The sequence below is a fragment of the Rattus norvegicus genome, chromosome 4, assembly GCF_021556685.1.
Source record: "Rattus norvegicus strain SHRSP/BbbUtx chromosome 4, alternate assembly SHRSP_T2T, whole genome shotgun sequence".
Classification (NCBI taxonomy): Eukaryota; Metazoa; Chordata; class Mammalia; order Rodentia; family Muridae; genus Rattus; species Rattus norvegicus.
The window spans coordinates 30,848,703-30,868,281 of record NC_141537.1 but is presented as its reverse complement, the minus strand read 5'-3'; the positions used below and the strand labels follow the sequence as shown (position 1 = coordinate 30,868,281).

At 45.2% G+C, this 19,579-nt stretch overlaps 1 protein-coding gene across 1 annotated transcript; it reads right to left on the bottom strand.

Annotated features, from left to right (window-relative positions):
• Nucleotides 1-371: 371 nt before the first annotated feature.
• Nucleotides 372-18,826, bottom strand: Cyp51 (cytochrome P450, family 51). The gene is made up of 10 exons (NM_012941.3): nt 18,589-18,826; nt 16,929-17,027; nt 14,678-14,854; nt 13,629-13,755; nt 12,455-12,629; nt 10,421-10,540; nt 9,876-10,071; nt 6,089-6,184; nt 3,930-4,098; nt 372-1,994 (listed from the first exon to the last, which is right to left on the bottom strand). Exons 1-10 carry the CDS (start codon nt 18,760-18,762, stop codon nt 1,816-1,818), a joined length of 1,512 nt encoding a protein of 503 aa, NP_037073.1. The 5' UTR covers nt 18,763-18,826; the 3' UTR covers nt 372-1,815.
• Nucleotides 18,827-19,579: the final 753 nt, after the last annotated feature.

The window sequence follows — 19,579 nt, the reverse complement described above, 5'->3', positions numbered from 1 at the left end:
ATCAAATGTAACATCTATGGCCTAAAAGTCTAGTAACCACACAGTAAAAGGAGAGACAAACATACTTTGAGAGGTGAGCAACATTTGTAATTTGTTGTGAAATGGGGCATTGATCACGAGAGTGACTTATCTAAATAACTAAAGGTAATACTGAAGGGAGCCGATTTCAGGCAAATAGGATCTAAGTTTCTGAATTCCCAGACCTCTTTTTTTTTTGTTCTTTTTTTCGGAGCTGGGGACCGAACCCAGGGCCTTGCGCTTCCTAGGCAAGCGCTCTACCACTGAGCTAAATCCCCAACCCCATTCCCAGACCTCTTGAACTGTACTTACTGAAGCACAGCTTCAAATCCATGAATATAGACCAGCAAAACTTTTCTCATAGAGAATTTTAATCTGAAACCTTTAACAGCAGAGATTTGGGCCTTCATTTGAAGAGTCTTCAAAAGCCTCTTACAGCTGTAACAGTTAGGGTTTCTATTGCTACAAAACACCATGAGCAAAAAGCAAGTTGGGAGGGTGGGGGTGGGTTATTTGGCTTACACTTCCATACTACTGTTCATTATCAAAGAAAGTCAGGACGGGAACTCAAGCGGGTCAGGAACCTAAGGCAGGAGCTGATGCAGAGGCCATGAAGGATGCTGCTTACTGTCTTGCTCCTGGTGTCTTAGTCAGCCTGCTTTCTTAGGACCCAGGATGACCAGCCTAGGGGTGGAACCACCCACAGTGGGCTGGGCCCTCTCTCATTGACCACTAAGCATCCTTACAGCATTTCCTCAACTGAGGTTCCCTTTTCTCTGATGACCCTAGCGTGTGTCAGGTTGTCACCTAAGACCAGCCAGTACACATACTTTAGAGAAAAAAGGTTTTATTTTGGGGAGGGTGTTAAGTCTTGCTATGTAGCCTAGGTTGGCCTCAAACTCTCAATCCTCCTGCCTCAGCCCGAGCACTAGTATTACAGGTGTGCAGCACCACACCCAGCAACAGATCTCTTGATTCCTAATACAGATTATGGGCAGGTCAGAATTAGGCCCATGGTAACAATCTGTTAGGTTGGCTCCTGAGCACAGCCTCCAAAGAACACGGGCAATGATACCATGTCCCCATTCCTCAATCTCAAGGCCAGAATTCACTAAGCTCAGAATCATACACTTTTAAAATCATGGTACTTGTTTTTTTTTTTTTTTAATTAAAATTAAAAATTCCACAAGGATTTGATTTTGGATTTTTCTGGAACCAATAACATAAGTACTCTTTAGTATTTATTATTTTTAGGAAATAAGGTTATCAAGATAAGGTCCAAGATTGCTGCCATCTCGCTGGAGTGGTGCTCTCAGTTAACACTACAAAGGGCACTCACACCATCTAGAGCTTCGCAGAAAACTTATCCTTCACCCTCTCACATCTTTACGCACAGAAGTGGCCCAACCACACCAATGACCCATTGCCTCTGTAGCATCTGACCAGGCTTAAAACTTCCCAAACTAGTTCCAAGCCGGAATCTCCCTACGGCAACGTGTGCTTCTGAAGTTAGTTACCTGGATGCTATATTCTGTATCATCTCTGAATACCGAGGCTCCCCTAAACGATTTCTAACATAAACTTGGCTTCCCTGAAATCCTATCAGAACTATTATAACTGTTTCAAATGCCATTAGGTCTGACAAAAATCACCGAGTTAATAAAACATTAAAATCAAACTGGCTTTCAGAACCACACACTTAAAAAACAGTACAGTATGAAAGCTGTGTCAAAGCTTCATTCTCTGCCAAGCTGCAGCTTGCAGTCCCGTCTCCACACTGGCTCCTTGTTCCTTTCTTCATTTTGATCTTCGTTTGTAACGGATTACTGGGTTTTCTGGGGTATGAATCATTGTTGTATAATTCACACTGGGAAAATATCCATTGATGAGGTCAAATTCATATAAACGAAGCATAGTGGACCAAATTGTCTTAATTTGAACATAGGCAAAATTTTCTCCAATACAACGATGGCGCCCTGTTTAAAAAGAAAAGTTTTCATCAGAGTAAGTTTTAAAATCTTCACTACTTTTCAGCCTGGAGTGGTTCTCGTCTTAGATGGAGGAAATGTGTAACAGTATAAAAGGAAACATTCTGCACATACAGTGAGAATGTAAATCATTCTGAAGTCCAGGTATTTCCAATGTCAGAGGATAACATGGGTGACTAGAATGCTCTCTTTAGAAGGTTCAAATCGTAAGATATTATTCTAGCTTGGGAATGTGTGAGATATAGGTCCCAAGAGCACTCTCATCATCATGAACCCATCAGTCAAAATTCCAGAAGCCCATTAGCGATAATGGAATGGGATTCAATAAACCCCAAATAACACTTACACTGAAATCAAAATCTACAAATGCAGAAGCTGACAAATTCTAAGATGCACAGAGAAGCAAGGCCAGAGCAACCTTAAGCATGAATTATACTGAAGGATTTAAATTGGATTCAAACTTGATTATATGACTAAAGAACCAGGAACCAACAAATAGATAAAAGAGATAGAACACAGAGCCAAGAAGCTATCTGATAGCTATCTGGGTAACAAAACAAAAACACAACAGTCCAATGACTATCTGGTTCTCAGCAAAGGTACTTAGAGCAGGAAGGTGCTGGGATAACGACATTCAAATGTGGGTGTAGGAGAATCTGAAAACCACAAAGTTCATCTCTCTCATAATCAAGAATTCAAAAGAAGCCCAGCTTGCTAGTGTTAAAGTCACTAATATTTAGTAAAGAACAGGAAGCCATATGACACGAGGGTAGGCAAAGGAGCATTGGCTGAACCCAGTGTGGTGGGTGGTGCATGCCTTCAATGTCCGCTCTCCGGAAGCAGAGGCAGGCTGATCCCCATAAATCAGAAGCCAGCATGGGTTGCTTATTGAGCTCCAAGCCATCTAATATTACACAGTGAGACCCTGTCTCAAAACAAAAAAGCGAATGAAGGAGAGAGGAAAAAGAAAAGACTGGGGCATTTTGTTGCATTTCTTGATTAAAAAACAAAACTGAACATGGCCTATCACTATGCTTGAATAGCCAGCCCATTGAGCATTTATTTGTGGGAGACACATTTACAGGAGCCATTTACATTGGTCCATATTCAAGAGAAGTCTGGCCTAAAGAAAAAAACGTTAGAGTTAACTGTACCTGACTGAATCAAAAGAACTAATAAATTCTGATGACTTACAACATGTAAAAAAAGAATTATTTATACATAGATAAGTAACAAGGGGAGACAGAGCAGTGGCTGAAGTGAGAAGCAGCCATAAGTCAAGGACTGCCAGGAACTTCAACATCTAGGGAAAGGCAAGAAGTCTGAACCTTCAGAAAGAGCATGGCCCTGCCTATACCTTGGTTTCGGACAAGCAAGGTAAGGCTTGTCTTAGGCACCCAGCTTATGGTGGCTACAGGACCTCGAAAGTACTCACTCGGGGATGGAGATGAAGAAAAGGCAACACTGATCAGGACCATTTCTGATTGATACTCAAAGCTGTCCAGAAACGGACAGACACAGGCAGCAGTTACCGGTTTAGCCGTGACTACTCCTCTGGTTGTTACAGAATCTTGCCTGCTGAGCTAGGCCCTTCTATATCCACCTACAATCCTTTGTGTGTTCTAAGCGTATTAAACCGTGATAGGAAGTTCAAGGTCTTCCTGTGTTTACAGCTAATAAAATGGTGTGGGTGTTGATGGACGGAGCATTATACAAAAATTTATCCTGATTCTTAGGAAATATTCTTTTCCATTGCACAAAGATTGAATTCCCAAAAAAGGTGCAAGCACGTTCCTTAGAGAAGGACAAAGATTCTCTCCCTTACGTTCTCTCCTGTATAACTGAACTCCAGGGCGGTTTACTGAAGGACAGAGGCATTACAGAGGCAAACACTTCAACGTAAAATGTAATCAGCCATCTCACCGGCTCCAAACGGCACATAGGCAAACTTCTCTCCCGACGCTGGGTTGTCCTGTAGGTAGCGGTCAGGATTGAAGTCCAAGCGTTCTACCCAGGAGTCTTTCAGTCTTTGATTGACAGTTGGAGAAACACACACCTGATGTCCTGGAGGAATGGTGTACCCAGCCACAGTCTGCAAATAAGAGAGGAGACATTTCATTACAGAATCTGTCACGGTGTTATCAAAGAAGAAGCCACCAGTGTCGGTGTGAACTATACATAGGTTTCAAAACTGTCTTGATGGGGGGTTGGGGATTTAGCTCAGTGGGAGAGCGCTTGCCTAGCAAGCACAAGGCCCTGGGTTCGGTCCCCAGCTCCGGGAAAAAACAAAAAACAAAAAACTGTCTTGATGGTAAACCAAATAAAATTGTCTTTACAAGGGATTTACAAGACAGCCAACTGTGCACTAGAAGGCTATACATAAACCCTGCTCAGGGCAAACTAAAATTAAACCTTTCATAATCTGACTTATAATACATATATATAAGTATATATAATTCATGTACTTTTTATTGACTACCACATTGTGTTTAAAGCCAAGAAATAAACCTCTATTTTTTTTTTTAACAAAGAAGCAAAGATTTTGAAGCCAGTTTGTACATACACGCTCAGGCCAGGTTGTACATGCTCCTCTCTCACACACACTATGGGGGAGACTTCAAGAAGACAAGCTGTGGGCAGGCACTTTGCGTGGAAGCAATGCTTGGGGGTGATGCCATTAATGTAGGAGATGAGGGGCTTTGTGTATCTTTTTCTTATTCACTTTACATCCCACTCACTGCACTCTTCCCGGTCCCCCTTCCACAATCTTTCCCCAATTTCTCTCCTTCTCCTCTGAGTGGGTGGGGCCCCCCTGGATATATATCCCTCCACCCTAGCACTTCAAATCTCTTACAGGCTAGGTGCAGCCTTTTCCACTGAGGCTCAGCTTGAAGAACAAATGCCACGTAGAGGCAACAGCTTTTTTTTTTTTTAAACAATTTTAAAAATCACTTCTTTTTTTTATTAACTTGAGTATTTCTTATTTACATTTTGAGTATTATTCCCTTTCCCGGTTTCCGGGCAAACATCCCCCTAATCCCTCCCCCTTCCCTTCTTTATGGTTGTTCCCCTCCCCATCTTCGCCCCATTGCCGCCCTCCCCCCAACAACGTTCACTGGGGCTTCAGTCTTATCAGGACCAAGGGCTTCCCCTTCCACTGGTGATCTTACTAGGCTATTCATTGCTACCTATGAGGTCAGAGTCCAGGGTCAGTCCATGTATATATAGACTTTAGGTAGTGGCTTAGTCCCTGGAAGCTCTGGTTGCTTGACATTGTTCTACTTTTGGGGTCTCGAGCCCCTTCAAGCTCTTCCAGTTCTTTCTCTGATTCCTTCAACGGGGGACCTATTCTCAGTTCAGTGGTTTGCTGCTGGCATTCGCCTCTGTATTTACTGTATTCTGGCTGTGTCTCTCAGGAGCGATCTACATCCGGCTCCTGTCGGTCTGCACTTCTTTGCTTCATCCATCTTGTCTAATTGGGTGGCTGTATATGTATGGGCCACATGTGGGGCAGGCTCTGTCTGAATGGGTGTTCCTTCAGTCTCTGTTTTAATCTTGAGGCAACAGCTTTTGGGAGAGCTCCTGTCCCAGTCTTTCAGGACCCACATAAAGACCAAGCTGACATCTGCTGCCATGTGCAGGGAGGCCTAGGTCCAGCCCATGTGTGTATGCTCTTTGGTTGGTGGTTCAGTCTCTGAGAGCCCCAAGGGTCTAGGTTAGTTGACTCCACTGATCTTCCTATTAGAAGCCTAGTATGGCTGCCTCTGAGAGGCTCCACCCAGCAGCTGACTCAGACAGATGCAGACACCCACAGCCAAACAGTGGATGGAGCTTGGGGACTCTTATGGAAGAATAGGAGGAAGGATTACAGGCCCTGAAGGAGATAGGTACCTCTAACTTTTAAACACTACAGTTGTTAAATGAAAATGGAAGACATAATTAGCATTAGATTTTCATGTCTAATATCTATAATTCTATAATAATTGCATATATTTACAATGACGATGGTTTTTACTTTTATAACTTAAAACATTCTCTCTAAAACTGGGCCCCAGAAGGGGAAATCTTGCCAAGAGACTCACCTGAGGGGTCTTGGCCATTCTCATCATGGTCATTATAGGAGGCCTCAGTCTTAGTGTTTCTTTTATGCATCTATCAAGTAAATTCAGATCCTTCAACTAAAACCAAAAAAAGAAAAAAAAAAATCAAGATTATTTCTGGTTTTGACCCCCAACAAATATTCATCAGACCTCAACAGTAGGAGGCAGCCTAGGCTGCACTGAGACCTTGTGTCAGAACAACAACAATAACAAAAAGAAAAATGTTTGCCAGAAGAGTGTTTAACATACACTTAGGAGATAAAACAGAATACTTAAAAAGCAAGCACCTGGGAAATAAAAATGAGATGTCTACAGGAGACTCTGAAGGGTCCTAACAAAGCCTCAGGCATGTGCAGGAGAGCTACAAAGTGCAACGCAAGATATAACAAGACCCAATCTCTCCCTGTGACTGACCAACACACAGGAGAAAAAGGCTACGGCAGGGTGGTAGCCGCCTGAAGGACTGCTGGTAACATGCCCTGAACATGCAGAGCTCCTCAGCGAAGGCTAAGAGTTGAAGGAAGTTTAAGAAACCTCTATTGATATGCATGGCTGCATCTCTAACCCAAGAGGTAGGCAGATCTCCATGAGTTCAAAGCCCTACTGGTCTATACGGTGAGTTCTAGGTCAGCCAGAGCAGCATACTGAGACGGTGTCTTAAAACCAAACAAATGACTTAAGATGTCTCGAGTTCAGTGATTACAGGAGAATGTGGACTCCATACAATCCTGCTTATGAAAGCCTCTGAACATAAAGTAGCACACACATGCGCGAACACCTGAACATACAAAGTAGCACACACATGCGCAAACACCTGCAGCCGCAACAAAGCCCAGGGGCGAGAGATCTCATTTCCAGTTGCCACTGCTTTCCAACGTAGCAAGTTCAACAAAAATACTAGAAAATTTACAGAAAGGAAAATAAATACAGCTCGAACATGGAGCAAAGGAGGCTTAATGGAACTTTCCCTGAATTGGACCTTTTTTTTTTTTTTTTTTTTTGAGCTAAAGCAACTGGCTTCTCACAGGGCATTTACATTTAGTAATAAAAAAGGAGAGAACCGAAGTCGACAGTGGCACAGCGGTCAGAGGCCCTTGAACGTGCAGGACATGACCATTTTCCTTGCAGGCCACCTTCCTGTCAACCCTCTTCTACAATCTCAGCAGCTATCCAGTGACCTCAGGGGCCAGACGCGCAGCTCTAGGGTTTGTAAAGCGGACAAAATGGAACCCACAGAAGGGAAGGATGGTCGTGATCTCGCCCTCCCCTGAGGACAGGTACTGAACTTTGAACTTACTAGGTCAACTTGAACAGTGTAAAGGCCTTCAAAGAACACAAAGAAAACGAGGCCTAAAGAATTAAAGGATGAAACAATACACAGTGCCTAACCAGACAGAGAATAGATTACTAAAAATACAGAAATCCTGGCACCGGAAGATATGAATATAGCTTTCGCTGGAGAAAATCAATAGCAGACTTGAATTGACGTGAGAATCAATGAGAAAAGAATATGTAAGGGCTGGCAGGATGGCTCAGCAGGAAATGGCATTTGCTGACAAGCTTGGTGACCTGCGTTCAATCCCCAGGACCCACATGGTGGAGAGAACCACCTCCTCCATGCTGTCTAATTACTACCTGTGTACCATGGCACATACATGCACATGCCGCACACAACATATAAAAAACGAAGCATAAAAAATCCTTAACAAAAAAGTATTAAGTAAAGCAATCTATTAATCAATCAATCAATCAAGTGTTGGAAGAAATTCAAAGGGCAAAGGGAGAGAAAGGCGACGCCCTGATGCCCTGGTCAAGATGTATGGCTGAAGAATGTCAATACTCCAAACCCATCTGCACACAGCGCCATCAGTCACATTTCAGCAGCAGAAAGGGACAAGCTGGCCCCCAAATTTTTATGAAAATTGAAGAAATACTTAAAACAGCCTTAAAAAGAGCCACAATCTGACATTCAAAACTTATTGTGGGCTGGAGAGATGGCTCAGTGGTTAAGAGCACCCGACTGCTCTTCCAGAGGTCCTGAGTTCAACTCCCAGCAACCACATGGTGGTTCACAACCATCTGTAATGGGATCTGATGCCCTCTTTTGGTGTGTCTGAAGACAGCTACAGTGTACTTATATATGATAAATGAATAAATCTTTAAAAAAAACTTATTGGACCAATGGCCAATGGATGTCTGACAAGACCATTCAGTGAGAAAACTATTCTTAATGGTCTTTTCAACAGTATTGGGGTAAATGGATCTCTACATGCAAGACAGGTACAGTGGTCCCTCACCTCGAATTACATTCAAAATTAATTCAAAGCAGATCAAACACCCAAAAGGAAACTAAGAAGAGAGGGGTAAGTCTTCCCTGCTTTTGAACACACACGAGTAAAAGGCATTCTACACTATCAAGGGGCAGGACTGGAAGACACTCCTCTAAGAGGACATCCTGAGACACTGAGCCACCACAGAGCTGCCACGCCCGCTCAAAGGACCCTTCGCATGCAGTACAGCCAGAGGAGATAACAAGCAGGCAGACCTCAGAGCGCAGCCTATCCTGTGGGTGAGGGGAAGAGGGAGCGAATGTTTAGCAGCTTGATACTCCAGCCATGTTGATACTCCAGCCATGAAGCTGCCGGATGAAGCGGCAGTCCCACTCCCAGTGGGTACGTAATCCATAACACTGAAAACAATGCCACAAAATCGGGACAAATATCTAGAGTGGGATCTTTATAAGATCCAAAACATGGAGTTAATTCAAATGCAAGGACAAATGGGAAGAATGAATGGGCAATATGCAGTATGTCCACGCTGTAGAATGATGACAGATGGAAACGCCCCGACCCATGCTCCAACATGGATGAACCTTAACCTGCTGTTCTGATGCGGGTGTCATCAAATATATTCCCCAGCCACTAGCACTCAGGACGCCAAGACAGGGAGCACATGACTTTGAGACCGGCCTGGTCTATCTACTAAGTTCTGTGCCAGCCGAGAGCTAAACAGTAAAATGGTCTAAAAAAAAAAAAGCTGTCTCCCAAAGTTTCATATGGTGATGGTAAGAAGTAGTGGGACACTTTTCAGAGACTGACAATGGGGGGGTCACTAATGACATGGCCCTCTGAAGGGGCTAAGGTGGGGAAGGAGGTCTGACTTAATTCTTGAGACAATTGGCATATTACCATTCAAAGATGCCTCAATGACAGCATAGATACATGTCCTTCATTGCATGTTTATATATGTATGTATGGTTAGCAAACAACACTGAGACACACACACACACACACACACACACACACACACACACACACACACACAGTTATCCCAGGGATATAAGGATATCTGAATGTAACATACTTAATGAAATACCAAAACAAAGTATAATGGGAAAAGGCTAAGACCAGGTTATGCTTTAGAAGTAGTTGCCTGGCTATACAGACGGAGTCCTCTCTCGCTCTCTGCCCAGCAAGCTGTGTGGAGCGTACAGGAATCTACCACTCGAGGACACAGGACTCAGAGTGACATGTTACAGAGGCTCTGACACCTCACATAACACAGCACTCAGAAGATACTCTGCGTGTACTTAAAGGCAAGCCCCAAAGCAACAAGGGCCATAGGCTGTAAGGCCTCAGTCCAAACCACCTGACCAAGTAGAGAAGACGAAGCCTTTGGCGGTTTCTTTAACCTAAGCTTATAGAAAATTCCCACAAACCTAGTAGAAGCTAGAGTTACACAAGCCTCACATTGTGCCCAAGCAACAAACCTGCTCATAAGTTAAGGGAGGCAGATCCTCCCCGCACACCGTTTTCTGTTCTAAGTAGCATTTGTCTTGAAGTGGTTTATCTCTGGCCAGAAAGAAGCCCATCCAGGCACTGGTGGTGGAGGATGTGTGCTGTCCGGCCAGCAGCAGTCCGATGAGCATCCCTGCGATCTCGTCGTCCGTCAGAGGACGCCCATCCCTGGGGACAAACCACACGCTTAATATCTGGGTAGACACAGTTAATATGGATACAGTTTCCAGACGTAATTGTCGCTTCTCTTAAACAATACCAATCAGTGCCCTGGCTCTCCTCCCAAGAGAAACACCGGCCAGGGGAAATCCTGATTACAACAGACTCCCTTTCAGTTTATTTGCGAACAATCCCCTATGCCAGCCGCTGACGTCACAGTGGAGCATCAGGACCTGGTGCTTTAGGCTGCAACTATTTACGAGTACCAATTTATTGTACTTCATGTTTTAACTGGAAACGTCAGCGATCTACACTTTAATGTGTGATGTCAGCTTAGCATGCGATCTGATGGTCTTACTTGTATGTAGAATCCAGTAAAGTTTGAAGAATGTCCTCGGCTGGTTCTTTTGACAGCCTACGTTTCTGGATGGCCTTGTAGAAAATATTCTTGATCTCTCGATGGGCTCTGTCCCTGCGCCTATAATTCCAAACCAGAGAAGTCTCAATAGCGTAGCATTTTATAGGCTCATGTTCAAAACCAACACCAAACAGAAAACAGCAGTAACCTCAATGAGGTGACGAAAACTCACAACCAGGAGAGAAGTCATGACCTCAGACAATCCTTAGGGCGGGGGTAGCGTCCTGTCACACACAGCTCACACTGTTAAAACAACAACTATCTACTAAGCAGGACACTCCCTTACAAGCATGTTCTATCTAGTTCAACAGAATACGCGTCTAAGTTAGCCTAAGATTCCAGCTGTTTCCTCACAGCTCATGAGTTGCTCTGGCTCTGTCCCTGGACTGTTTTCTTTCTCACTTTCTGTAACTGCACAGGCTTTGCAGAGAGAAAATTCCTAGAGGGTCAAAACACAGGCTCCAGCTCCCACAACTTTTACTTTGACCAGGGTACTCACTACTTGATAAGAACTTTGAGCGGCCCTTTACCTTCCATTCATAAGCAGCTATGCACGATCCGCACAGGGAGCGAGCAACCTCGAGGCTGAGAAGATGGTAGTTCAGAACTCACACTGCTCTTACAGGGAGTGAGAGCTGGATTTCCAGAGCCCACATCTGGCAGCTCAAACAGCCCCAGGAGTGATGCCTCTGCAATACTTACACACACGCACACACACGCACACACACACGCACGTAGATAGATAAGAGACTTAAAAATCAAATTAAGCTTTATTAAAAAAAAAGAATATTCACTTCTAAAAGCCTATTCTATAATCACACTACTAAAAACTGCCCTATTTCATTTACAGCTACCACCGAAAACACGAGAGAAAATATCCACAGAAAGGGGGGCTGTTCCAAGAGTCACAGTGTAAGCAGAAGATAGGGAGGAGAAGGCAAGGCTTGCTGAATTGAGTGGATAGTCGGGGTACAGCTCAGTGGTATAACACGGGTTTAGTGTGCCCAAGGCCCTGGCAACAGAAAATAAAAAGTACACAGGATAACTTCACCAAATCAGTTGGTCTGAGTAAAACAGGCAAAGACTGACGTACAACAGCAAGCTCCAGAATTCTGAGGTACACCAGGGAACAGAGAAGGTAGAAGATGGATGGATGGATGTGAATGGAAACCTAACCCCAAGGAGCAGTGCGGGGTAAGCCCGCACAATACACACAGCAGCATTTGTTTTTTAGACTTCCTCTGTGGGCTTGCCCCGTCCCTGTCATAGCTTTTATTTGGCAGCTCAACAGAAGGGACACCTAAAGGACAAAGATCAATAGTTTAATCCCCATCTCTCACCTAAACAGACATCAGAGACAGCCTGCAGTTACCAGGGCCTGACCTGCACACCAAGTCCTAACGGCTGCAGTTCTTGGCATGAGAGACAGTCCTTGTCCTTATGGGAACTACGTGCAGTCGGTAAGGAGACAAACTCAAATAAAAGTGAAGATGTGCAAGAGAACGGTCACAGCACAGGTACTAAAAAAGCCACAGGGACAAACACGTGCTTTGAAAACCTAAGCACAGATTAGAGCCTTCTCGGGATACCAAGACTGTATGAGGCAGGCAAAATATTACAACAGACCACTGGAGCCTGACTTATATAGCCTCTGAAAAGTCCCCAGAGTTCCAAGCGTCACACATTTGCTGAAACTACCCGAGGCTGTCAAAACCACGCCCCTTCTAGAGCACGGGGGCAAACCAGCTGCTGAGAAATGGCCTCACCTCCCACACCTGGGATTAAAACGAAAACTTTCCCGTATTTCCTTCTCATTCAGAGCACAAACTACCTTATTGATATAATTAACCTTATTTTAAAAGAGCTCACTAAGGCCTGAATTCTTGTAAAACGGAAGCTCCTGACGTGTCCAAATTAGGAAGCACGCAAACGGTACAGTGACGACTGTGTGGTGTGGTCCTTATGCAGACATACCTGAAACTCGGCAGGGGCAGCCAGCCTGGCAACAGCCAGGCGGCATGGCTAAAGCCTCCATCCAGGTCTGCGTACAGCTGAGCCACCTTCTCGTTGAGCTGACTTCTAATTTCCTTTCCATGTAAGCAATGGCTAGCTGTTAAAATTATGAGCTCAGACAGCGCTTCAAACACATCTAAGGGGAAGAGAAGATCAGTCTCAATACGATCTCCAAAAAGCCTTTAAATTTTTTCTTCACAGTATAAGAAAATTGTGATGAGAAATTGGGAATATAGCAGGGCTCCAAAACCAGAGGCATAAACACAACGGTCTTGTCTGTGTGGGTTACAAGCACCATTATCAACCCAGCACTGGAGACAAGCACTGGGTGGGCCCACTGGACGGTACTTAAAGTGGCAAGGAGCACCTAATGCTGTTCTTCAGCTCTACTGTCCCCTCTGGCTTGCCACTTGGAAAGCTCTTGGTGCTCTTAACACGCCTCACGCTTGACTTTCAGAGTTCTGTCTTAAGACTTTTGGTTTGACATGGGTTGTGCCACGTAGCACAGGCCGTGCTCCAACTTGTCATCCTTCTGCCTCCGTTTCCCAAGGGCTAGAATTCCATGTGCCACAGTCATTTGCCATTCTAGGTGAAATCGCACCTGTAACCCCAGCGTTCGGGGTGCAGGCGCAGGAAGACCCCTGACTATACAGTAAGGCCCTTTACACGTAAGTTAATCAACAGGCATTCTCCTGTATATATCAGCTTCTTCCGGGACCAGAAAACATCACATCAGCTTCAGGTATTCTAAAAATAAAGTGTCTACCCCCTTTACGGGAGCTGATGGTCAGTCTCGGAAGGTCCTACTGGCCTAGAAGCAGACATTGCTCCTGACATGGGTGTGCCGATTGGCTCTCAAGACAGCGCTTAGAAGTGCTCTCTAGGATTGGGGATTTAGCTCAGTGGTAGAGCGCTTGCCTAGCAAACGCAAGGCCCTGGGTTCGGTCCCCAGCTCCGAAAAATAGAAAAAAAAAGAAAAAAAAAAAAGAAGTGCTCTCTAAAGGCTGGGTTTGCCTTAACAACTGCACAGGACCCAGCACCTCCTTCCCGGTGGACGCCGCAGTTCAGCACATACTGTACTTTGTTCTGTACCCAGAGAAGAACGAGCCGGACGAACGTAATGCATTTTGCTTACTTCTTTCTCCGCTTTCTCCCCAACTTTTAAAGTACTCCTTCGCTTCTTTTTCAATGATAGAAACATACTGCTTGAAGTGGGCTATGTTAAGGCCGCTTTTTAGTATTTTCTTCTGTTCCAGGAAAACCTCAAAAGAAAAAGAAATTAAGAGTATACAACATTAAAAGGCACATTTACTTTATTCTGAGATCATCTGTTAGATGTTCTCCTAACTGCCTAACAGAGGAAACGACGTTCTTAAATTTGAAAATAAAAACAGTAACAGGATTTTTAGGAACCAACCATAATATAAGGCATCTGTGCCATGTATTTGAAAGAACACATTTTAAGAAGGGTCCTCTGCTTGGGTTCTAAAGAGTAAGTCAGGAAGCCCACCTCTCACCTTCTAGTACCCCGCCACTCTTTACCAGGGACCTGCCTTCCTCTCCTGTTACCCTCCAACCCTCCGACTCAAACAGTCAACACACGCTTTCCAAAGCCCACTATCCTCCACTATCATTTTATCCTCCTCCGACTACGTTCTCATTCTGTCTCTAAATACCATTCCTTGCTGGCACTACGTCTAGAACAGCCTGGATTAAAAACTCGTCTGTTAAAATAACTAGCAGCCCTTTGAGACGTTGACATTTTAGGTCTACTAAAACATGTTTAAGATAATGGAGATGAACCTGAGCAAAAATTTTTGATAACTATTGCTTTTGAATGGAAAGGGAGACATTCATCTCCCCGACTAACCAGAAACATTACTACGGGCTGTGCCTATTACGGCCCTCACCGGAGCTCAGCAGGCACCTGAGTCTGTTATCTAATCTATGTTCTATTCATAACCCTTGAATAAGACATGAATAAGCCTGGCCAACCAGCATAAAACAAACACCCGTCCTTTAAACAGCTAGCTACCCATGGTTTCTTTGTAAGTGTCACTAATTGTCCGACTCCTTAAGCTAGGGAATAAATTAGTTCTTCATTATCCATGAGTAGTATCACACTACTAGCTCTAACTACTGCAGTTCAGATGTGTCTTTTATCCAGGACAGAAGGCCACCTACTGCATTTGGCACGTCGTATGCAACTCCCTTCCCAAACACGGGCGTTGTCAGCCGACCGTAGACCTCTTCCGCATTCAGGTCTTCGTTCTTACTGTTGAAGAGCAGGGCGGCTGCGTCACTCCCCAAAAGGTAAGTGAAAGTCTTGCCCACCATGGTAAAGCTAAACACAGGTCCGTACTAAAGAGAAAAATACCGTGTTATGGAGACATCTCTCACATCACGGAATAACACTTTGCTGAAAAGTTGCAGATATGCATCAGCTTTGAAGTAACCGTTTTCGTCTGGCCATATTCCCCCTCCTGTCTTCACCACAAAAGCAGTACACATACGATGACTTCTCCTTTTCCGACTGCTTATCCTGAAAATATTTTCTACCATGCAAATCACAATAGCACTCTTGATGGATCCTGTCATTAAATGTCACTGTTAGCTTCAGTCCACTGCTCTCAGTAGTAGATAATATGTTTTTAGGTATTGTTTTGTTCTACACTGGCTGTATAGAATTCTTTAATCAACCTTTATAAGAATATGCTTTTTTTTCCCGTTCGTTAAAAACTAATTTAAGGCTGGAGAGATGGCTCAGAGGTTAAGAGTCTGCTTGTCCCAGAGGTCCAGAGTTCAATTCCCAGCAACCACATGGTTGGTGGCTCATAACCATCTGTAGTGGGAAGTGGTGCCCTCTTCTGGACTGCAGGCATGCATGCAGGTAGAACGCTAAATAAATCTAACAAAACAAAACAACAAAAAACTAATTTAATGGGGCTAGTGGATGGCCTGGTAGGTAAAATCACTTGCCATCAAAGGTCGTGATCTGAAGTAGTTGCACGTGAATCAGAAAAGGTGAGGCATAACAACTAGTGTATGTGACTGGGGAGCTGGCTCCCGGTCCCATTCTCACAGAGGATCTGAGTTCAGTTCCCAGAGCCCACACTGGTCAGCTTACACCTGGCTGCAGCTTTATCTCTAGGGGACCCAATGCCCTCTCTGGCCTTGACAAGCAACTGCATATGGGTGCACATACTATCAGACACACAAAGGCTTACAGATTTAAAACTACATATTAAAACAAAAGGGTCAAGAGCAGACTTAGGCGGCAGGAGGTGCACACACGACCCAACAACCTCTAGATGAGGAGCTGAAGACAGACCATGGCTGGTAAAGGATGGACAGTCAGTTTCTTTAAGGATGTGGTCCCAGGTGGGTTGACCATGCATATAGACACCATCTAATGGCAATGCATATAGACACCATCTAATGGCAATGCATATAGACACCATCTAATGGCCATGCATATAGACACCATCTAATGGCCATGCATATAGACACCATCTAATGGCCATGCATATAGACACCATCTAATGACTGTACATATATAGAGAGCATCTAATGACCATGCATATATAAACACCATCTAATGACTGTGCATATATAGACAGCATCTAATGGCCATGCATATATAGACACCATCTAATGGCCATGCATATAGACACCATCTAATGGCCATGCATATAGACACCATCTAATGACCATGCATATACAAACACTAATGGCCATGCATATATAGACACTATCTAATGGATGGCCCCACACCCATGCATATATAGGCGACACTGATTGGACTCAGTGTGCTGTTAGAAAATGGTACAAAGTTGAGAGGGAGACACCAGGGAAGGACCAAGGAGAAACTGGAAGAGGGAAGTGGGTGGTGACAGCGACTGAAATATACCGTGTACATTACAAAATTCTCCAGGAACATTTTAAACGATATTAATACAAAAAATGGAGTTCAGTTAAATAGTATTAAGAAGCAAAAAATTTCTTCCAAAGCCAGCCCTTGGAAGAAATGGCTGACCTGATGCCAGAGAGCTGTTTTTACAGGGAAGAAGCAAAGGCTTGAGCACCCACACCATCCGAGTGGGGACTGAAATCCCACCAGATGGGCAGAACCAGAGACGCAAGACACAACATTCCAAAGATACATGATTAAGAAAAGTGGGTGTCAACTTTTGACTATAACGAGTGAGAATAACATGTAAGACTGTTTTTTAAAAAGTAATTTTCTAACTGCAGGTTTCCCAGGTCAGAGACATCCCAGGACAGACACTCTGGGAGGCTGAGTCAAAAAGGTCTTTTCATTTTGTTTTCAATACTGCCAGCAAGCAGGGAGGGTACAATCTTTATAAATGGCCTATTTAAAGAAAAGCACTCCTCTACACTAGATTCTCTGCCTCTGGTTATTTAGAAGACTTACCTTCTCATATGCATTTTCCAGGAACTCAATTGGACTTTTCCCAAATGCTATCGCGTGGCCAAGGAACGGAATTGGAGAGTAAATATATGGCGGACTTTTCTGCAAAAGAAAAACGAAAATGTTAGTTTTCGTTCTATTAAAAGGCAAGCTTCATTTGGTAGCCGCCTTGAGAGCTGTGCTTTTTAAAAAAGAATCACAGAGCACATTTAGAGAAGTTATAGCCCAAAAGAACAAACTCAGAATAGAAATGACTAGACATGAAGAAAAGTACTGCAATTTTCAACACTGGGAAACCACTGACAACATCCAACAGTGTTGGAGGCTTCAGGCAACTTTTCTAGCCATTAGAGGAGCAAACAAAAAGGAGAGTTGATGACTAGTTCTGTCGTTTCTGCAGTCTACTCCGGTTCCCTTCAATCCCAGAGTCTTGCCTATTATTTTCTGGAACAGAAAAACAGTAACTCACAAAAAAGAAAATGTTTCTTGAATTTACATGGGAAAGTCAGTATGTCATGCTCCTCTGATTCTAGATCCACCAGTATTAATGGGAATGAACCCCACCCCACCCCGCTTCAGTAGGAATTCTGTAGCAGTCTTAAAGGGGCTTTGGAAGCCACAAAATGAGACCTGCACGTTGCAAGACTGTGAAAATAAACCTTCAACGATGAAAATGGATTAGGCTCTTCTAATCTTTAGTAATCTTGAAACACACAAACCACACGGCACTTATCTTCCTAGTTTCAAACACTACCTCCTCAAAGATACAAGGAAGTTGGGTATGAAATGCACACCCAAGGGGTGAAGGCTGGAAGAAGAGCCAAGGTGAGCCTTGGCAACATAAGCTTTTAAAATATTGTCTCTAATAAAAGTAAGAAACAGTAACTGCCTAGCGATGGCTTGGGTTCAAAGATTACTTTTAAAGCAACTTGGTTGGGACCTAAAGTTGGAGACAGTGCAGTTAAGTTTTTACATGCCACTGTCAGTTTCCAAGGGATGTTTTTCAAAGCTACTGAGCGTTGATTACAAGGGTATTCATCAAATATATTTGGGAGGCTTGAAACAACTGGTTTGGTGTAGCGTTAAACTAGAGAAACTGGTATGTTAACAGTCCAGAAAGCGCTTACCACACTCTTAAGTCACTTACCTGTCTGCAATCTCCCTGACATTGATATTAATCATCATTATGCCCAATAGCCCACGGTACACTAAACACACAAAGTAGTATCGAGAGTGATGGCCACCGGGGATGCAGCTGTCCCTTAACTTGCCACCAAGGTACTCACAAGGAGCCCAAACACCTTTGACAACCTACAGCAAAAATCAGTACAGTGCTCTGCACTTAGAGCTATGAGCAAGGCAATCTAAGTAGGCAAATCCACCCACCGCCAGTCTGCACTTCCATCACTGAAAAGCACAAACGCTGCAAAGCACGATCCTAACCAGAAGTTCAAAGCCGCTGCCACAGCAGAAACTGCAACGGCCAGCACAGCCTCCGAGTTCGGGTTCCAGCGACCGGACCAGAAAGACCATCGCGACAGCCGAGATCAGGACTGGCATCTGCAGCCGCCACCCCAGCTTACCGCGCGCCCGCCAGGGCGAGCGCTCCCGAGCCCGCCCGCTTAGCCGGGGCACAGACCGAGGGCCCCTGGGGTGCACTTACCGCTCCAGCGGGCAGCTGGACCATGTGGCCCACTGCGAGGCGGAACAGGTAGACAAGGCTAAGCGTGAAGGCGCAGGCGATGAGCAGCGTGGAAAGCAGGTTGCCTCCTGTCACCTGCTCCATCGCCTGCCCGAGCACCGAGCCGCCTGACTGCAGCAAGCCCAGCAGTACCATCCCGACCGCTGCTTCGATCCGCCCGGTAAGCTGGAGGCCGAGGTCCCTGCCGCTTCTCGGGAAAGATGGAGCTGGAGAAGCTAGTAGGTGGGCGTCGGGAGGCGGCCCCGGCCTCCGGGTGTCGACTGACCCGGGCCCTTCCCACACCCACAGCCGGCCCGCGCGCCACCAGGACGTCACAGACGGGGCGGGGCTTTCTGCGTCACGCCTCCAGCTAGGTACTTGAGGGGGGTGCGGGGGGGGGTCCTTGAGCAACAAAGGGACCTGAGGAAGCGGCCTCTACCGTGGCCCTGGGACACGGCGAAGAAAGTGAGGGCTCCAAGAATGACCACGCCTTGAGAACCGCAGACTAGGAAGGACCGCGTGCCGGACGAGCACGGCCCCGGGGGGCGGGCACAGACGAGCCTGGCGGAGCCTGGCGGAGGGATCTCTGGACCAGCGTGGTGGCCGACAGCGGCAGAGGCGAAGGCGCTCTGTGATTGCACCGCGCGCTGCTGAGGTGATCTCGGCCTATGTGGCGTCAGCAGAGCTGGCGGTCCGGGCACCGCCCCCTCTGTGGGGCGCCGGCCTCTGCAGCTATTCAGCGGGGGTGTCGCCTCCCAGCAATCCGTGAGACCTTCCCTCCATGAGCCTTGCGAGGAGAATCCTGGAGAAAATACAATCCGGCCGATGCAAACTGGAGGGTGAGACCGTTGGTTCAGCGGTATTGCCCAGTTACAATCTGTTTGACATGTTGTTCGTGTAGGGCCATATTGTTACCAAGTGATAGTTGTTTAGTGTGCTGTTGTACCAAAACAAGTCTTCCAAAATATATACA